The sequence below is a fragment of the Acartia tonsa genome, chromosome 1, assembly GCF_053477335.1.
Source record: "Acartia tonsa isolate MP-2025a chromosome 1, ASM5347733v1, whole genome shotgun sequence".
In the NCBI taxonomy this organism is placed as follows: Eukaryota; Metazoa; Arthropoda; class Copepoda; order Calanoida; family Acartiidae; genus Acartia; species Acartia tonsa.
The window spans coordinates 45,133,129-45,153,761 of record NC_137260.1 but is presented as its reverse complement, the minus strand read 5'-3'; the positions used below and the strand labels follow the sequence as shown (position 1 = coordinate 45,153,761).

General features: G+C 36.7%; 2 protein-coding genes across 11 annotated transcripts; one reads left to right on the top strand and one right to left on the bottom strand.

Moving 5' to 3' along the window:
* Position 1: 1 nt before the first annotated feature.
* ras (Inosine-5'-monophosphate dehydrogenase ras) lies at positions 2-9,750 on the bottom strand. 7 transcript variants are annotated; one of them, XR_013880312.1, is made up of 16 exons: positions 9,694-9,750; positions 9,112-9,192; positions 8,620-8,712; positions 8,200-8,252; positions 7,293-7,421; positions 6,954-7,031; positions 6,447-6,598; positions 5,990-6,108; positions 5,672-5,783; positions 5,330-5,465; positions 4,564-4,878; positions 4,257-4,342; positions 3,756-3,857; positions 3,371-3,438; positions 2,649-2,829; positions 2-351 (listed from the first exon to the last, which is right to left on the bottom strand). XR_013880312.1 is itself a non-coding variant. In XM_080162973.1 (15 exons), the coding sequence occupies exons 1-15, from the start codon at positions 9,731-9,733 to the stop codon at positions 2,738-2,740; spliced, it is 1,656 nt and encodes a 551-aa protein (XP_080019099.1). In that variant the 5' UTR covers positions 9,734-9,750; the 3' UTR covers positions 1,812-2,737. The 7 variants fall into 7 exon arrangements, 2 of the variants coding, with proteins under 2 accessions (XP_080019099.1, XP_080019122.1); XR_013880313.1 differs by lacking the exon at positions 2-351 and adding an exon at positions 1,587-2,456; XR_013880317.1 differs by lacking the exon at positions 2-351 and adding an exon at positions 1,587-1,890.
* A 303-nt stretch (positions 9,751-10,053) lies between these two features.
* On the top strand, positions 10,054-20,633 carry LOC145320952 (uncharacterized). Of its 4 annotated transcripts, XR_013880248.1 has the most exons (7): positions 10,054-10,824; positions 10,964-11,088; positions 11,197-11,258; positions 11,399-11,510; positions 19,770-19,894; positions 20,003-20,064; positions 20,205-20,633. XR_013880248.1 is itself a non-coding variant. In XM_080162846.1 (5 exons), exon 1 carries the CDS (start codon positions 15,830-15,832, stop codon positions 18,803-18,805), a length of 2,976 nt encoding a protein of 991 aa, XP_080018972.1. In that variant the 5' UTR covers positions 15,701-15,829; the 3' UTR covers positions 18,806-19,630; positions 19,770-19,894; positions 20,003-20,064; positions 20,205-20,316; positions 20,514-20,633. The 4 variants fall into 4 exon arrangements, 2 of the variants coding, with proteins under 2 accessions (XP_080018972.1, XP_080018971.1); XR_013880249.1 differs by lacking the exons at positions 19,770-19,894; positions 20,003-20,064; positions 20,205-20,633 and adding an exon at positions 11,708-12,020 and having other exon boundaries at positions 10,068-10,824; XM_080162846.1 differs by lacking the exons at positions 10,054-10,824; positions 10,964-11,088; positions 11,197-11,258; positions 11,399-11,510 and adding an exon at positions 15,701-19,630 and having other exon boundaries at positions 20,205-20,316; positions 20,514-20,633.

The following is a 20,633-nucleotide window of genomic DNA, read 5'->3' as shown; positions in this document are numbered from 1 at the left end:
ATCTGAAAAAATAAAGGATATTAACTATTGATAAATAATGTATTAATGATAACAATAAATAGGTGATAAAATATAAATATTACAATTTGATTAAATATGGATATATAACAAAGCTACTGACTACATTATATGCAAGAAAACTTTCGAGTATAATCTTGCCATCTCCTCCCAACAATTCACCAAGATATTATAACACAAAACACAGCTAAACACATAGAAAGGTCAATTTCACGGAAACTTTTATGATTTAACAAAGGATAAGTTAAATTAAATATGATCGAAGCCACAACAGTGTTGTTCACGTTGTATGTAGGTAGGTAGGTTGGACGGTTTAGGATACAGGAAAACAATCTGAAAAAAATATGTTATCTTAGAAATAAAGCATTTATTTCTTTTATGTAAACTAGTGGCTTAGCCCCTAACCACACGACGCGTCGCCCTCGTTTATTTTTGGTAGGGATGGGGGGAGGAAGGGAGAGCAAATAGATTCAGGGGTGTGGTTGGGGGAAAAAATGTAAAAAATAAGAGAACTGAAAGCATTTTTTCCCCATTTTACTCCCCTCTTTAGTGAAAAAAACTAAAAGAATATGTGGAACGGGGGATAATATGAATAAAATAAAGAGTTTTGGAAATATTTTTACCATTTTATCTCATTACTTGCTGGAAAAAACTAGGAGGGGGAAAAAAATTTAGATTTTTTGCAGCAGGGGGAAAAAATCTTGTGCAAAATATACACTCCTGAATAGATTTTTAACATACATACGCTTACTATGTAATAGTTAATATTGACATTTAGTCCAGAAATTAGAGGATATTTGGATTTTTATGTGGATTTGGAATGTCATCCCTGAGAAAACCTTAGGCTTACAACCCCTTATTTTAATTTAGATAAAGGGGAGTATGCACGAACGAGAGCAAGTGATTCTAAGCTCTTTCTAGCAGTGATTCTAAATATTTTTTTGTAAATATACTAGGGTTATGTTTGATAAAGTTATAACAACTAGAAAAAAAAGTTTCACCATGGTTTTCTATAAATAAAACTTCGATATATTAAGCATTTTTTGAATATAATATTATATATTACAATACCTTTTTCTAAAATAACATTTTTCATTGAAAAAGTTTTAATTTAGTGTCACAGCAATTTGAACTCAACAATCATTGCTGGAAGGTGCTTAGAATCACTTGCTCTCATTCGTGCATAGTCACCTTTCATATTCCGTTAATCGATATACAATTACTTGGATATATTGACACGGGAAATTTGTCGTCAATTTAGGTTTCTAATATAAACCTCATTTATTGATCACTTCTTTCCTCCAATATGAAAGTTGGTGATATTGTCATTTTTTGAACATCTAGTTCAACATCCTAGTAATAATATATCGATTATTCCTTTTTAAAATACCGAGAGGGTGCAATCTTGTAAATATTCTTAAATACTATACCTAAAAAGGACAAAGGACTGTGTATAGCCAACATCAAATGCATTGCAAGTGCTTCTAGAAGGTTTGTGTACGAATTTTTATTTTCTCTTGCTACTCAATCAGGGTTTCTACATTTTAAAGGGAATGTGCATTTTCATATTCTACAATAAAAATAATGAAAAATTATGTGTAAGGATTTTAACTAAGGTGATAAAACAACATAGATTTAAAGTTACACAAAATGGCACAATCATATTAATATATGGATAATACAGTAATATTATTTTAATGGTATAAAATTATAAATCATAATACAAAGGTTTTTTAAATTAAATTAACTCAGTTTAATTAATATCGAGATCCCATGTCATAAATGAACAAAAGTTTAAGAGATTATTTTATGCTTATCAATAGATAATACAATTAAGTTTTGACTTTTAAACAAAAAAACTAGAATTTTAAACTACATAAATTAAAGAAATTATTATGTAAATTAAAATTAAGATTAACTTAGAGATTCTAAATTCATAAGAGCAATTAAATAAAAATAAATAAAAAATAACAAAATTTAAGAAACTTAACTATACAATTTTACTGTGGAAATAACAAAATGAATGAAAAATCCACGAAGTAAAAAAATACAAATCACCAGAAAATGGCACCAGAAAAAAAAGCTCATAAAGGCCCAAGCACCGGACAATCTAAACTCAAATATAATTTACCCTGCTTTTAATTACTTTTTCTCAACATTTAATTTTAAAGGTGAGGTTTCTAGATTAGAATTATAATTAATATGTAACAAGGGTTAATTTTAAGACATAATTTTACACAAGCGACATTATTTTGGGTAAATATTATATTACATTATTACTATGAGTAAATAGTAAATAGGTTATCAATTTAATTTTTAAGTTGTTACTTTTTAAAATTACAAAAATAACAAAGTTTTAAAATATCTTTTTGCTTTTTATGATTGCAAAGTAATATTTTTAAATTTAAGACTTTTGTGCACTGTGTAGTGATAAAAATCTACTAATTAGGTGTGAAACGTATACACTTTAGGGAGCAAATTTTTCAACTTCGCGTAATCCTGAGTTTTGAGCTATTGCACTGGAATCAATACATTCTAACTGCAAATTTAGGGGAGGATTACGCGAATTTGAAAATCAATCTTTCCCCTCTTTTTAATGTCAGCTGCATACGGTCGTACATCAAACTTACCCCTTTGAGAAAGATTTGCGGATTTTTTTTATAAGGTTAGTTGTGTGTATGTATCGTGATATCTAGTTAGAACTGTTGGGAGACTGTTGCTAGTAGAGTCTCTTCTCAAACGAGTGGAGGGAGTGAACTCCACCCTCGTACTGAGAGCTGGGGGACCGACGTTCAAACTTGAGTTCCCCTGTTGTTGAAAATGAATATAATAGATTGTAAATATACAAGCTTTAAAGGACAAAATTATGACTTAAAAAATTGATAGAAATATTGCTTTATAGTTCATTCATATTTTTTTTTATCCCCGTGAAAAATGTTTCTACCGCTCTGCCCTGTTGATTAGTTAAGTGACATTTCATACAAAAGGGACTATGCACCAACGAGAGCATGTTAATTCAAGCACCTTTTAGCAGAGTTTTCAAACCTTTTTGTTGTGTTATATTCTAGGTTTTTCCTAATTATACAGTTAAATGAGTAAAGAAATTTAAGTTTACAAAATGAAATCAATATGTTAACTACAATTTGTCCAAATAATCACACCTTGTTTCGTTCATTTGCCAATTTTTAACAGAAACCTACTATATATACTAAAAATTGTTCAGAACTTTGGCTGAAAGGTGCTTAGATTACCCTGCTCTCGTTCGTGCATACTAGTCCCCTTTCCTCTGAAAACAGTTGGTTGGTAGTTAAAAGGCAATATTTAAACTAAATGTTAATTATATTCATCCCTGAGTACATCATGGCACGCAGGATTGAAAGACTTCTTGCTCCTACGTCTTGACAGCCGTGCTGCAGTCCCCTAGAATTATAAGGATATATACGTAAGGCCTGTACTAAAAAAACGTCAATTGTTCTTATATTTTTAGTTTAATATCCGTGAAAAATTGTCTATAACAAAGTACAATACATGATTTTTTTAGTATGGCTCTGCACCGGTTTTAATCAAGCAGAAATTAGCCAAATTCAAAGCCATGCTATGATTCTTTTTATTTACAACTAAATGAAATATTTGACTTTTTGTTCAACATTCATAACTTTATAAGTAAATACATACCTACCTAACCAATGCTGATGGTAACATTACATTTTAATAGATCATAAAGAATGTTTTATTACCTGGTAAGATATGGAAGGAATCTAAGAACAGATCCCTTATCTGCAATAGAACCTGACACTCCCTGGGCCACCTTCACATTATCATTCTCCTTGTGGAAATACCTGAAACATTAAAAAATGTAAATAAATCATAAAAATCTACACAAGAAATTTTGTTAATCTATCACAAAAGTTTAGCAGACCTTTAAATCCCATACTACCCATTAGTGTATCATACTCCAAAGAAACCACATCAGATTTAAAATAGCCAAAAATAGTGAATTGCACAGTAATCAGTACACTCATTGTTCGTTTGGGAATCTTTACAAAAATAGAAGTTTCACCTTTGTATCGGGAATGTCTGAAGACTTTTCATATTAAAAGATTTAGTCTTAGGGTGGTTTTATGCTATTCACTCTCTCCCACTTCGAATACATAGATGCTAGGGAGGCAGTTGCTAGTAACAATAAAGAGTCGTAAATATTTTCTTTCCATGATTTATTTGATAAAACAAGAACCAACCTGTCCATGGCAGCATTGCCAGCTCCCTTCTGTTCCATGGCCTCCAGACTTCCCATTCCACGATACTTCTTCAATCTTACTCCATCCTACAGTTATGAGATTACTTTATGCCACATTTATCACTTTGGGTAAAGATATGTTTTTGTGAGTGTAGTTTCTTAGTGTTAGGACCAAAATACTAATTTTAAGATAGGGATATATTATATTCCCCCATTTTTTCAAGTTAAACTAGAAAGAAGAAGCAGAGAGCGAGAGTGAAATTAACTTATGTGTGAAAATGAAATAAATCTTAACAGTCGTATTATACCTGATAGAAGTAATCACCCGGGGCTTCACTAGTACCCGCCAACAAACTACCCATCATAACAGTACTCGCTCCCAACGCCAGCGCCTTCATAATATGGCCAATATTTTGGATACCGCCATCAGCGATGACCGGTACACCAAAACGCCTGGCGTACTCAGCAACCTTGTAAACGGCAGTGCCTTGTGGCCGGCCGACTGCCATGACCTCTTGGGTGATGCATATGCTGCCGCTACCCATGCCAACTCGTAGTCCGTCTACACCGGCGTCGATCAGATTTTTTGCCTGCGCGGCTGTAACCACGTTTCCGCCGATCACCTGAATAGAATTTATACTTGAGTGAAATGACAAACTTATTATTTTCATTACCAATCACAATAGTTCTGATTAAATTAGTAATAAATAAGATTAAAATAACATAAACTTACAATAAGCACTTAGTAAGCATTTCCATATAAAACAATGGCAATAAATAACAATTTTTGCAAATTCATAAATTTCTATTTTTAAGAAATTACCTGTAGAAAACTTTAATTTTGTCTATAAGAAACTTAGCGGCAAGATTAGCTAAAACAACATATACAGGTACACAACTAATTTCTTTAATCTTAATAATCCATTTATTGCTTTTTTTGAAATTCAAATCATTTAACTAAATTTGGAGAAAAAACACAAACCAAAGTCTCCCTAAAACAATTCTAATTGCCCTACTATGAAAAAAAAACTATCCGTTTCATCCTTCTAGCAAATAAGTAAACAATTGGATTACCTGCATTTTAGGATACTTTGTTTTGATATTTCTGATCATGGCAATCTGGAAGATGGAGTTTCCCTGACTGGAGTCGATAATAACAACATCAACCCCAGCATTCACCAGCATATCTAGGCGAGACTTATCCTCATCCCTAAATTAAATACAGGAGTTGGCATTTGGTTGTCATACGAAATTTAAGGTATCTGGGATGTTTAGCTTCAAAGCAGGGGATTATATTTTCTAACCTAGTTGAATTTCTATCCCTCCATCCCACTCTATTACTTTTCGCAATTTATAGAATATTTTGAATTTCTAGATGTTAGGGACTCAGACGCTAGTTATTAATAAGAAAGTAACCTTGTTGAGATAGCTGCAGCTACAAGTAGCTGGTTGTTTTCATCCTTGCTGGCATTTGGAAACTCTCGGGATTTCTTTAAATCTGTCCTTGCGATCAAGGCTACCAGCTCATCTAAAAGTAAAAGCAAGGGGTTAGATAGATTGCGTTAGATAGAAGTTAACCCCCCCCCCCTCAAAATAAATAATAAAAATTGTAATTTCAAAATCTTTTTGGCACAAAAAAAGGAATAAATCAATAAAATTCGGCACTACTCCTTATCCACCATACAGACATACGCTCAATTTAAAACTTCAATAAGATTTTTAACATATGCTTACCATTTTCATTGACAATAGGAAGTTTTCCTTTCTTTGATTTTTCCAAAATTAAATTAGCTTCTTGCAGAGTTATTCCTCCTTTGGCAGTCACCAGTTCTGATTTGGGGGTCATGATTTCCCTATAAAAAAGGGTTAATAAATGATTACATTCAGTAGCTGTAACTTAAACTACATTTTAACAATCAACTGTCATTTTGATGTAAGTTGCAGCAACGAGCAAAATTAGACCTAGACAATGGTTATTGGTTATAATATCAAAGGATATGTTGTTCTTTAATCTACTTTTTAGTAAATAAAAAGACCCTAGACGTTAAAACTAATTTAAGGCCAAAAAGCCATGTTATGGTATGAACTATTGCATTATTTTTATTTAATGCACAAAGCCATAATAAAAAAAGAATATCCATAAAGTAAAATTCAAAAAGACATGAAACCATTTATAAATATATAGACTTACTTTAATTTAGTGTTGAGTTCTCCCTTCTCAATGATGAAATCAATGTCCCTACTAGTGACAATGCCCACCAGGACGGACCCCATCTTGCCGTTCTCTGTGATGGGGATGCCTGTGAACCCATACTGGCGCTTTACGTCTACTACATCAGCGACCTAGGAAAATCGTAAGTAAAATCGTAAGGCGCATGTACGTTCAGCTGTTTAGCCGTTTATATGATCCATATGGAAACTTGGACAGCCATGGCGAAATCTTGCAAATTAAATTTCGTAAACAGGAACTTTTATGGGGAGGTCTTGGGCAATTTTTGTTGCGGAAATCTCCCTCCCCCCACAACATAAATAAACCACGGCAAATTGTTTTAAAGTCTGCTCAGAAATAAAAAGCTTACTTAAAATTCAGCATATACAACTATTGATCACTTAATTGAACGCAATCATGTTAAAAAAAAACATACACGCATACATAGGTATATTCATTTACTTTGACATTTAACAAGAATAAACTTACCAAAGCTTCGGGGCCAAGTGTTATAGGATCTAGAACGAAACCGTGTTGATATTTCTTTACTTTCAGAACTTCTTGTGCCTGAATATTATAGTTTTGTTATTGGAAAGATAAAAATATTTGTAATTTTAGGCGTATCAACATTTAGGCCATAATTAAAAGGTTTGCTTTTCTCATGGAAGACATTATACAATATATATACAGTGTGATAACCTAAGATTTAAGAATCAATAAGAATTTAATTAAATGGGCTTAAAGCCTAAGGTTTTACATGAGACTATTACGGTCAAGATATCAAACAAACACACAGCAACTATATGACGCATTAAGTACATAATTTACCTGGTATTCTGGTGTACAATTATGATGAATAACTCCAATGCCACCCCCCAATGCCATTGCAATAGCCATTCCCGACTCTGTGACCGTGTCCATAGGTGAGGAAACAAGTGGACCTCTCAGGGTTAGTTTCTAAAACAAAATAACAAAGTTAAAGATTAAACCAGTTTGGGTATATCCAGGGGTGTATATTCTAAATGGGATCCCCGGCTCAGGGGGGGGGGGGGATAAAAAATAAGTGGTTGGAGGGGAAAAATGTAAAAATTAAGAAAACTTAAAACATTTTTTCCATCCCCCTCCTTAGTGAAAAAAGCTAAAAAAAAATGTGTGGTAGGAGGGATAAAATAAATAAAATATAGAGTTCTTTAAATATTTTTCCATTTTCCTACTTGGTGAGAAAAAACTAGGGGGGGGAAAAAAATAAAAAAATTTTGTAGCCGGGGGAAAAAAATAAATCTTGTGCAGAATATACACCCCTGGGTATATCATTAGCAAACATTTTCTCTAATGATAAAATAGATCAACGTTTCATAATACCTAAAAATCAACAATTAAAGTAGCTATTTGATAAAAGATGTCTAGCATTTCAACACAGGGGTTTATATTCTGCACAAGATTCATTTTTTCCCCCTGCTACAAATCCCCCCCCCCCCCCCCATTTTTTTCCACCAATGAGGGGGAAAAAAGGAAAAATATTTAAGAACTCTATATTCTATTCATTTTATCCCCCCTCCTACGTTTTTTTTTTTCACCAAGGGGGAGGGAGGAGTGGAGGGAGGGAAATGGAAAAAGTTTTTTCAGTTCTCTTAATTTTTAAATTCCCCCCCCCCCCCTTTAGCAGGGTCAAATATGCAGAATATACACCCCTGTAATCAACATTTTAAAAATGTTCAGAAATTCTAAAATTTACCTTTGTAAGAGCTGATGTGAGGTCAACTTCAGAGGGTAGCAGGTCAATATAACCTAAAAATAAACAAACATTCATTTGGTACCAAAGTGTATTTCCTAATACATAAAGTAGTTTTTTTTCCTAAAGCTTAAGAGTTTGATAACTAGTGAACCAATAGAGTTCTCTATTTAAGGGAACCTTCACATAGGCTCTGGGACATTTTTAAGCTATCGTATTTTTTAGATTTAAGTCTTAAGATTGTTTTATTATAATTTTCTGCCTATCCCTTCACTTTGAATGCAAAGCCCTTAGATGCTAGGAATGCAGTCCCTTTTATAATAATAAAAAGTAGTGAATAATAGAATCAAATGTAAAATAAGTTTGTGAAAATGCCAATTAATTTCTAAATTTTTTTATTCACAATTTGTTAATAAATCCTACCTGGAAGGAGGATGAAATCGTTGTATGTAAGTCCATGTCCTTCCGACATGAGCTGAGATCCTGTGATACCATCCTCTGGCACATAACTTGTACCTAAAATGTAAATAATTCAGATCAGGGAAAGAAAACGAAGTAGTGGGTTTCGTCGATTTTTACAGTAGCTAGGTTTTGATAGGTTATTTTAGGTTACGTTAGATAAATGTTAATGATTGCCCCGCAGGTGCTATAAATAGGAGAAAAGCCTAAAATAAACAGCTTAAACTGTTGAGGTAAAAAATAATTTCTCATAATGTATTTAAATACGAAGCTAGCATTAGGTGTACCAAAATGATTGTAATAAAGAGAAGAAAAGGAGAAAAATATACCCTGCAAAAAGAAATTCAAGCTAACAAGAATTTGGGTAGTAATTAATTTATCAACTATTGCCTATCCCTGTATCCTTGGCAAAATCCCTTGTTACTGGATAATTATTGAATGATTCTGCTAACTCACCACTGATCAGAAGATCTGAAGGATTTTCTTGTTTGTTGTGAAAGAGACCAACTGTTTCCATGGCTCCAACAGAACCCAGTCCTTTGCAGTGCAGAATCTTATTCTCAATATTTTTAAGTAGTTTGTTTTATCCATTGTTATAGGCAAATCTATTAAAATCAATAAATACACCAATTCACTCAAATTAAATACTTTAATGTGATAAGTTCTTACATGATAAATGAGCAAAAAAAGTGAAAAATATGTGCGAGTTTTCACTAAAAATTCAAAATCAGCTCTGACAAAATATTCTAATATTAAAATCTTCGTTTTTGTACTACAAGTACAATAAAAATCGATGAAATATTAATATTTTGTTGTTGTCAACAAACCAATTTAAAAATTTTCACAATTTCTAAAAACATTTTGCTATAGGTAAATTCAGCGGAGATTTTTAATCCAAAGATATTATTCCAAGCTTTTCTTAGTCATAACTAACCTTAGCCATACAAATACCCACAACCAAAAAGATATATTTATAGGTTTCAGCGTATAATATGATGTGTAGTGGAGCAAAAAATCATTAATAAAAAGATTCTGGACCTTTGATCTTGGCCAAACTTAAGCTTAATTCATCATTCATTTTTATTCCTAAAGTCAGGTCTGAAAATAAAATAATTTATTTAGTACCTAATCGAAAATGTATAATAATGACCCCTAACTCAACAAAAAACCTTTGTTTTGGGTAGTTATAAAAACTCAGTGGGTTTTATTATATCTTAAGTAAAATTAGTACCTAGAAAATTTAGTAAATGAAAATGGATTCCTACAATAGTTAAATATTTTATTCTCATTTTCATTGTAACACCAAAAATGATAGTTTTTATCCCACCCAAAAAACTTAGGATCAGCTTTAATTAATATCAAGTTTATTTCTAAGCCTTTTATTTAACATTTACCAAAAAAACCCTGTGAACGAAAAAAGTAATGGTTACATTTTTGGAGTCATAAATTAATATTTTTTGAAGCGGGGAGGGGAGGGAAAGAATTCATTTTTTACCTAAAAAATAAAGAATTTAGAGAAATTAAAGTCTCAACTATGTTACTAAAAACTGTGCAATATTGAACTTTTCACACTTCATTGATGAACATTTAAAATTTAAAGATTGCGAGTTTAAAATAGTAGATCAAGAATGCAGTTGTCCTAATTGTCAACTTTAAACATTTCATTCAAATAAAAAAAACTACTTGTAGTATTTATCTGTTTAGAGGCTCAGAAACTCCTCCCTATCTACGCTTATGGATTCCCCCCTCTGGCTAGAGGCGAAGACTCGAACCTGCTACTTTCTTCAATGAGAAACAAAGAAACCTAGTTGTAGTTTATATTATTAAATTGGCTTAATTTTCCTTTGAAATTTGTTTCTTCTTAAATTTAAAAGACCAATTTATTTAAGTATCAGACTAGAAAATTGTATTTATGTATTTGGCCACGTTTAAAATAATTTAAGATATTTAAAGCAAAACTCCATCTTTTTTACACTGCGTGGTCAATCCTTAAAAAAGGTAGATTCAATAAAAAGATTTGTTTGTTAACAATTTATATGTAAGAATCTTGTAATGTTAAATTGTAAATCCATTTGAATTTTAACAGTGAAAATGAAAGGCATATTATAATTTCAGAAGTCAAGCAAACCTATTAAAATGAAACTCCAAGTACTATGAGCTTATTGCAAGGTAAAAACATTTAAAATTCTACAATTAGATGAGAGAAAGACAGCCCATAAAATAATGAAAAGAAAACGGGGATAGGTATAAATAGAAATTTGAAATTCAGATGTTAACAAATTTCCAATCTCATGTGAGCTAATTTAAGGATTGACGGGAAACGGTTCTGTTGATATTGCAACCTGGGACGGCCGGGAAGCTGGACTTGTGGACTTGGACCTTCGTGGGCCTCAACTAGCCATTGAGGAGCTGCTTTAACCCACAGAATACTAGGTAACTAATTTGTTGTTGGAACAAATAAGAAAAATTAATAATCATGAAGAAAAGAAACTTGTACAAGCCATATTTCTCCTCCATGCTAATGATACTTTCCTTTTTAAGGATTGGACCCAGTATTCAAGACAAACTGGTGTAGCTAGAAACGGCTCCTGCTACAATTAAAGGTACGGTTCTTCAATATAACAACATATAAGTCTAAACAAAATTGCTCCAAGAAAGATTTGAAATTCACATATGCCCAATCCTTAAATAATTTCCCACTAAATTATTATCTGCTAGTCTTCTTATGAAAGCCAATTTTTAGAACACTCTGTGGTGAAGAAAACTTGAACGCCGGCTTTGTTTGAAGAGGCTGGTTGAGGATCTCTGGTGTAACATCTGGGCCAAGTTGAACGTGGAGATAAAAACCTTGCGAAGTAAGTTATATTTAAATAAGCTCAATTCTTAAAAAGTACTTGTTGACAATTCAAAATGACTCTTATATTCAAGTGATAAATGCCTAAGAATTTCAAAGTAGAAAGCCCAAACCTTAAGAAATTAAACATATTTATTGTAACTTTTAAAAATAAAGAAACTGTTGTGTTTTTTACTTATTGGTTTATTTTTCTTTCAGGTTTGTTTTAAACCGTTGTAAACGTGTATCAACAACTTCAGACTAAATCTAAAATGGGTCTGCCAGTTTTGGGCCAACAGAACAGACCCCACTGCCTACAATAACCTGGGTAGGACAGTTTAAAACAAAACTATCGTCCACCCAGAACGATAGATGCCTTCGGATATTGACAGTGACTCATCAATCCCTAAGTCACCTTCACCGTCACCCATCCATGGTTACCGGTCGAGTTCCGTAGACCACCCCGAAGGTATACACCAGAGAGTTCAGGCCAACATAGAATCAGGGCTGAACGATTTCCGAACAGTTTCAAGTTCTTCTACACCACGTGTCACTAGAAACTTGGACAGAAATTTAACATTTAGTTATAGTGACATATCCCTGGCGGGAATAAACAAATTACGTGAATCACCCAGTGACGAGCCACATCAACGTTTAGACAGCTTGAGAACTGTTTTTAGCCAGGCTGATAATTTGCACAATATAACTACTTATTTTGTGCCCGAGTGTTCCGCCGAAACCGGCGAAAATACTAGTGCTGACAACACTCAGAGTGATAGTGATCGGCCAGGGTCGGCCCTTAGTGTTGAAACAGTAAGACAGCGGCCGCCAAATCCGCCGCCGCCGCCAAATCCGCCGCGCCGCCGCAGCATGGCGCCGACTAGTGTACAAAAACATTTGAGTTACTGTGAAAAAAGTGTTTTTATTTGGAACAATAATTATAGTTTGTTAAACCCAAAGACAGTGCCGTTAAACCAAATTGACCGGCTAAGTGATGAAATCCAGTCCGTCGTCGCAGACTTAACGTCGGCAATCTTGTATTTCCAAGCAAACGATTTGCCAGAAATCTTCACAGATGAAATGCAAGAATCGGCTAGAGGTTGCTTGTCTGATTTCAACACCTTCCGAAAGACAATGTGGGATGAATGTGATATCAGGAGGGTAGCCGCCGTCACGGCAGCTGCCGCCGCCGCGCCGCCGCCGCCGCCGCAGACCACCGCCTCGGTACCCAACCCAGCTGCTGCAGTTGCAGCCCAGAGAGTTGTTGACAACAAGGAAAGTGTAAAAGCAACTGCCTTCTCAATCATTGATGGATACAGGGAGTTGGCGCGGGCCAGAACCAGTTCTACTCAAGTCCTAAAATCTTATGATGTACGTTTTAAGCAGCTGAGTGAGCAGAACCGTGATTGTCAGAAAATGATGGATGACCTTGTTAAGTGTGGGACCCAGTGTGGCGATATAACGTCTGTAACTGACCTGGATACATTCACCCGTGATTTGTGTACAGCCCAGAGGTTGTGTAGAGAAAACATAGCGGCTTTGCATGACGAACTTGGACTCTTGGCCGGGGTTCAGGATGCTGGAATAAACCGTGTAAAGCTGACGCCGCCAAAATTCTCTGGCGAATATTCGGCGGGCAGCCTTGATTTCTACTCGTTCAAGACACAATTGGACCAGTACTTTGACCTCACTGGAGGCTTTAGTGATGCTGAAAAGTGTATGAAACTCAAACTGGAATGTGCGCAGGGCTATGCAAAGGAATGTATTATGGTGTACGAGTCGTATAAGGACGCTATGGACCAGCTGAAAGTCGTATTTGGCAAACCAGAGCTGTTGTTCTCATCTAAAGTACAAGAAATCAAGTAATTTGGAAATTGTCCTGACGGCCTTGTGGATAAGAGAAATTGGGTTTTGAAGTTAGAACAGAAGTTAAAGGCTTTAAAGGCGTTGGCAGTCACCCATAAAATCAACGACCTGTTTGAGAGTTCTAACATTCTGGCGGTCATCTTAAGTGCACTCCAGAAGGATGACAACCAAAAATTTGAAAAAGTTCTGATTAAGCAGAAGAAACTGGACCCGTTGAGCCGCCAAACAAAAAGTGTTATTATTGATAAGTTGCTAACCTTTTTAAGTGACTTGTCATGGGAGGTGACGGCCAAAGTCGATATTGCCATAACCTCCGGCGGAAAAGGTTTTTATGACGTCACCAAGGCAATGAAGATGGGCGGGAAAACGGTACACAAATACAGCGCCATCCCGGGCGGGGAGCCCGCCGATCCTGTTGATGAACCTGACTATGAAACAGCTGCGGGCCTGCCCCAGCTGCCAGCCACCAGCCCCGCCTGTTCCACACCTGCCGCCAGTACCCCAACCGCCGCAGCTGCGGTCCATATTGCTGCCGACAAGAAAAGGGTTCCCAAAGGGAAGGGAGGTAAACAAAGGACAAATCAAGTTAGTGATAAGCCTGCTATAATGATGAACAAGTCTACCTACCCAAAAGAAGTAAGGTGTTCTCTCTGTGATAAGAAACATGTGTCCCTCGCCTACTGTGAAAAGTTCCAAAAGATGTTGGTAAAAAGAAGGTTTGGTGCCTTGATAAAATCAAAGTGCTGTTATAAATGTTTACGGTTGGATGCTGCTTTTGACTACGACAACCGTGAAGAATGGTTTAAGGAACATGCTGAGTTTTGTGACAACACCTGGGTCTGCAAGGTTGGTCAATGTGAAAGCAAAGACGAGATGTATAAGAACCACATACTGGTCTGCTCGAGACACATAAATGAAAACATGGAACGTGAAACAGAGTTTAAGGCCAGCTTGGATCAAGGAAAGTTGGGCACTGACGCAAGATTTTTCTTTGCTACCTATCATTCTGCTGGAACCAAGCCAAGTTGTGATGAGGCTGCGTTTGCGTCTGTTCATGATGGTGCAGGAGATGTTCACATTGAGCCTGATGTAAATGATTGTCCTGTTTATCTTCTCCAATATGTTGCTGGTAAACATAATGGAAAACTGTTATGTTTCTATGATAGTGGATGCTACAATGCCTGCTTGTCAGAGCGGGCATATGCTGCGCTGGACACTGTTACTGTCAGCCCCGGCCCAACAACCCTGGAAGTAGCCGGCGGCACACGAGTAACGTTACCCTATGGAAACGAGAAGTTTTGGCTGGAGTTAAATACACAGAAGGATAAAAAATCTGTTGCAACGTTACAAGGGCTGAGAATGGTGGAAGTTAGTTGTAAGTTTCCTGTGTGGCCGCTGGCAGATGCCTGGCAAGAGATAGCTACTGCGTACCAGAAAGTACATCCTGGAGCTGCCCCGCCAGCCGTTGAGCCTGATATTGGCGGCCAACAGGTTGATATCATGGTGGGTATTCGTTATTCACGTTATTATCCTGTTTTAAAGTTCACCCTTCCTAGTGGATTATCCTTGTATGAAGCTAAAATACGAGGATATGGCGGCCTCCAAGGAGTGTTGGGCGGCCCCCATTCTGTGTGGAAAAGTGTCATGGCCAATTCCAACTTTTTGGGAGCCAAGGCATATCTTAGTTCTGAGTTTAAAGCTTTTGATTTCCAGTGTAAAGCTCTATGGTGTGATATGGGAGTCTTACATGCAGACCAGCCCCTGATAGTTAGCCCGACCGGTGTCTGTTATCACCCCCAACCTCACCCCCACCCCTTTTTGGATGAAGATAGCAATTTTGTCCAATGTATTTACGCCGCTGGGCCTGGAAAGATGTTGCGTGAATACCAGCTGATTGACGAAATCGGTTCCCAGCTTGGCTATCGGTGTGTAAAGTGCCGCAACTGTTCTGTCTGTAAAAAAGGTGACTTTTTGGAGGAAACCTCGCTTAAGGAAGAGGCTGAGCAGCACCAGATTGAAAACAGCCTTGTGTATGACGAGAACCAGAAGAGACTGTTTGCCCACCTGCCGTTTACGGAGGACCCAGAGACGGCTTTGGCCGACAACACTTATATTGCAGAACGCATTTTAAGTTCCCAACTGAAAATTGCCAACAAAAGTGAGCAAGCAAAGAGTGAAATCCTTCAAAGTTTTAATAAACTTAAAGACAAAGGTTTTGTTGCGCCAATTTCTTCATTGTCACCAGCAGAGCAAGTCATGGCCAACAAGAGTGGCTTCACCATCCCCTGGAGAGTGGTTCACAACAGCAGCAGCCTGTCGACGCCGACGAGGATCGTTTTTGATGGTTCCAGCCGGACCAAAACGGGCAAGTCCTTAAACGATATATTGTGTAAGGGCACCAATCAGCTAGGTAACTTGCTTCATTTGTTAATTAGCTTCCAGTGTGGAGCCGCAGCCCTGACCGGAGACATAAAAATGGCCTACAACTCGATACGATTGTTTCCTCAGTATTACAGGTACCAGAAATTTTTATGGGTTGATAACCTGGATCTCATGGGTGCTGTCTGTGTTTATGTCGTCCTGACTCTTATATATGGAATAAAAAGCAGTGGAAACCAGACTATCCATGGGTTGACAGTGGTTGCAGATGTTGCAGAGGCAGATAAACCAGATTTGGCCATTGGGGCTGATACTGTACGCAACAAGGCTTATATGGACGATTTGGTGGCGGCCTATGCTGATAATGATACACGGGACAAGGCAGCAGAGGCTGTGGTTGAGGTCTTAAGTTATGGCAATCAAGAGGTAAAGGCTATTACTAAAAGTGGCGAAGCCCCGTCTGAAACTGTATCAACTGATGGTGAATCTGTTGGAGTTCTTGGATATATTTGGAGGCCTCTGGATGATACTATGGCCTTGGATATTAAACCCCTGTATTTGGACAAAGTAAAGAGAGGAAAGCTCCCGGAGGTGGTGACAGGTGACATTAAGGAGGCTCTGAGAGGTAAATTTACAACAAGAGTTGCGCTCAGTAAAACGATGGGCGTTTTTGACCCGCTGGGGTTAGCTGTCCCCAAGACGTCAAAATTGAAGGTTGACCTAAATTATGTCTGTTCGTTACGGTACGAGTGGGATGTTTTGTTACCTGAATCTTTGCTGGACACCTGGGTTGAAAACTTAGAAATGATACAGGAGCTGAAAGACCTGAAATTTCAACGGAGTATCTTCAACAATCATGTGAATGTGGCAGCTGGTGTTGTCTTAATAGTCTCAACAGATGCAAGCAGCAGTCTGGCGGCAGCTTGTGTTCATGCCCGAATGGAGCTTCTTGGAGGAGGATATATATGCAGGTTGGTAACGGCCAAAGCAAAGCTTGTAGGCAAGACCACTATCCCCAGGGCTGAAATGATAGCATGCTCCATGGGCGGAGCCCTCGGACACCTGGTGAAGCGCAACTTTGGAGACCATGTAAAACAGGTTATATATGTCACTGATTCATTGGTTGCATTGTATTGGTTGCATAGCGACTCCAGACCCCTCCAGACGGGAGTAAGGAACCTGTCCATCCAGATCCGGCGGTTCTCCGACCCGACTGACTGGCACCATATTGAATCTGCTGGAAATGTTGCTGATATAGCCACCCGCCCAGACGCATTACCTGACATTGGTGAGGATTCTGACTGGCAAAAGGGACGACCGTGGATGGTTTTGAGCCGTGAAGAAATGCCAATAAAAAATATTGAGGAGGTAACAATGGATCAGCTGACTAAAAATGAGGCCAGGAAGGAGATAAAACTAAAAATGAGCAAGGAGATGGTTATGGCTAATTTTGGAGGTAAAATGACAGAAAGGTATGCTTTCAGTAAATATCTTGTTAACCCATGTAAAGTCTCGTGGCCAAAGTACATCCGTTTGAATGCTATATGTACAAAGTTGATGAATATCTGGCGTGGGAAGGCTGATAAACTTCCAAGTGTTGATGGTACACTGGTTGTTAATCTGACAGAGGAGGAAATTGAATTGGCAGAGAGGAAACTGTTTTTAAAAACAACGTTGGAGGTGGAAAAGTTCAATTGTGCAGACAAATTGAAGAAAATAGGCAAGAAGAAAGATGGAGTCCTCCTACACACTAGCCGAATACTGCCTGGAGGAGAAGGAGAGCTAGCCGATGCTATGCTGGATCTTGAAAAACTTGCCTTTGCCAAACCTGTTCTTGACCGCTATTCCCCAGTTGCTTATTCAATAATGAAGTATTGTCATGAAAAATTGACACATCATGGAGGGTCAATTTCATCTGTCAGAAAAAGTTATGAGATTGCATTCATTCTTCAAGCAACGTCATTGGCCACTGAAATCAGGAATAATTGTGTCTTTTGTAAGCGTTACAGAGCTAAAACAGTTGAAGTAGAGTTTGGAGCTGTCGACCCGAGCCGGTATAAGGTTGCGCCAGCATTCACAACAACTGTTATTGATATATTTGGGCCTGTAGACGCGCGCTGTGGGTATGGAAACCATAAGTCACCTCTGAAGATGTGGGCTGTCGTGTACAAGTGCCCAACAACTCTAGCTGTTGCTGCTTACTGTATGCAGGGGTATGATACAGAGTCGTTCCTTTCTACGTTTACAAGACATGTGTCCAGGTATGGAATTCCAGCTAAGGTAAAAATTGACGCAGGCCCCCAGCTGATAAAAGCCTTCAAAGAAATGGATGTTTGTGTTGCAGACATACAGAAGTTATTGAACCAAGAGAAAGGTTGCAGTGTTGAGTTTGATGTATGTCCTGTGAAGGCCAAGAACTATCATGGAATTGTTGAGAGAAGTATCCAGAGTGTCAAGAATGTATTAAATGTTGTGTTCAAGGGGAGAAAATTCACACCAATTGAGTTTGAAACTGCTTTAAGTTACTGCACAAATGAACTCAATTCTATGCCAATCTGCTTAGGTTCCAGGTATACCAATCTTGAAAACCTTGATCTGATCACCCCCTCAAGATTATTGTTGGGACGCAATAATCAACGTGCGCCTGGTGGCCAGCTGACAGTCCAGGATCCAGGTAAAATGTTGGAAAGCATGGAGGAGATTGAACGGGCATGGTGGAATGCATGGAAGGAGCTAAAAGTGGGTGAGTTTGTCCCCAGACCTAGTAAATGGACAAAAACATCAGATCCTGTCAAAGTTGGAGACATTGTGATCTTCAGGCGTGAGACAGAAAACGCTATAGGCACGTGTATTTGGAGGATTGGTAGAATAAAGGAGGCTGACAAATCACGTGATGGAAATGTTAGAAAGGTAACAATAGAATACAGAATTTATAAGGAGAAAACCATGAGAACCACTACGAGATCTGTTAGGGATGTTGCCGTGATTTGGAAGGAGAGTGAGGTGGATTTTGTTGGAGATCTTGCCGCCGCCGATTTTGAAGCCGCCGCCCTACTTATGGTCCGTAAGTAAACAAAAACTCTATCTTTCTAACCTCTTTCCTATAAACATTATTATTCCACTTTCTTAGTGATATGAACCTTTGTTTTATAAACATTTTAAACAATTTTAAACATTTTATCTGATTGTATTTGAATGTAAAAAGATCTCGTGATGTAAAAGTCTGAAAGTCTGAAAGTAAAATATGTGATACAAGTATACAAAAGATCTCGTGATAGTCTGTTGAAAATATATGTGATAAAATTAGGATAAAAAATATGGAAAGTTAAGAAACCACTCAAACCAAAGTAACCCAAAGCTCAAAGTTAGAAACAGCAGGGAGTCGTTCCTGAACCTTTTTTCCTTGGGGGATTGTAGTATTTATCTGTTTAGAGGCTCAGAAACTCCTCCCTATCTACGCTTATGGATTCCCCCCTCTGGCTAGAGGCGAAGACTCGAACCTGCTACTTTCTTCAATGAGAAACAAAGAAACCTAGTTGTAGTTTATATTATTAAATTGGCTTAATTTTCCTTTGAAATTTGTTTCTTCTTAAATTTAAAAGACCAATTTATTTAAGTATCAGACTAGAAAATTGTATTTATGTATTTGGCCACGTTTAAAATAATTTAAGATATTTAAAGCAAAACTCCATCTTTTTTACACTGCGTGGTCAATCCTTAAAAAAGGTAGATTCAATAAAAAGATTTGTTTGTTAACAATTTATATGTAAGAATCTTGTAATGTTAAATTGTAAATCCATTTGAATTTTAACAGTGAAAATGAAAGGCATATTATAATTTCAGAAGTCAAGCAAACCTATTAAAATGAAACTCCAAGTACTATGAGCTTATTGCAAGGTAAAAACATTTAAAATTCTACAATTAGATGAGAGAAAGACAGCCCATAAAATAATGAAAAGAAAACAGGGATAGGTATAAATAGAAATTTGAAATTCAGATGTTAACAAATTTCCAATCTCATGTGAGCTAATTTAAGGATTGACGGGAAACGGTTCTGTTGATATTGCAACCTGGGACGGCCGGGAAGCTGGACTTGTGGACTTGGACCTTCGTGGGCCTCAACTAGCCATTGAGGAGCTGCTTTAACCCACAGAATACTAGGTAACTAATTTGTTGTTGGAACAAATAAGAAAAATTAATAATCATGAAGAAAAGAAACTTGTACAAGCCATATTTCTCCTCCATGCTAATGATACTTTCCTTTTTAAGGATTGGACCCAGTATTCAAGACAAACTGGTGTAGCTAGAAACGGCTCCTGCTACAATTAAAGGTACGGTTCTTCAATATAACAACATATAAGTCTAAACAAAATTGCTCCAAGAAAGATTTGAAATTCACATATGCCCAATCCTTAAATAATTTCCCACTAAATTATTATCTGCTAGTCATCTTATGAAAGCCAATTTTTAGAACACTCTGTGGTGAAGAAAACTTGAACGCCGGCTTTGTTTGAAGAGGCTGGTTGAGGATCTCTGGTGTAACATCTGGGCCAAGTTGAACGTGGAGATAAAAACCTTGCGAAGTAAGTTATATTTAAATAAGCTCAATTCTTAAAAAGTACTTGTTGACAATTCAAAATGACTCTTATATTCAAGTGATAAATGCCTAAGAATTTCAAAGTAGAAAGCCCAAACCTTAAGAAATTAAACATATTTATTGTAACTTTTAAAAATAAAGAAACTGTTGTGTTTTTTACTTATTGGTTTATTTTTCTTTCAGGTTTGTTTTAAACCGTTGTAAACGTGTATCAACAACTTCAGACTAAATCTAAAATGGGTCTGCCAGTTTTGGGCCAACAGAACAGACCCCACTGCCTACAATAACCTGGGTAGGACACTA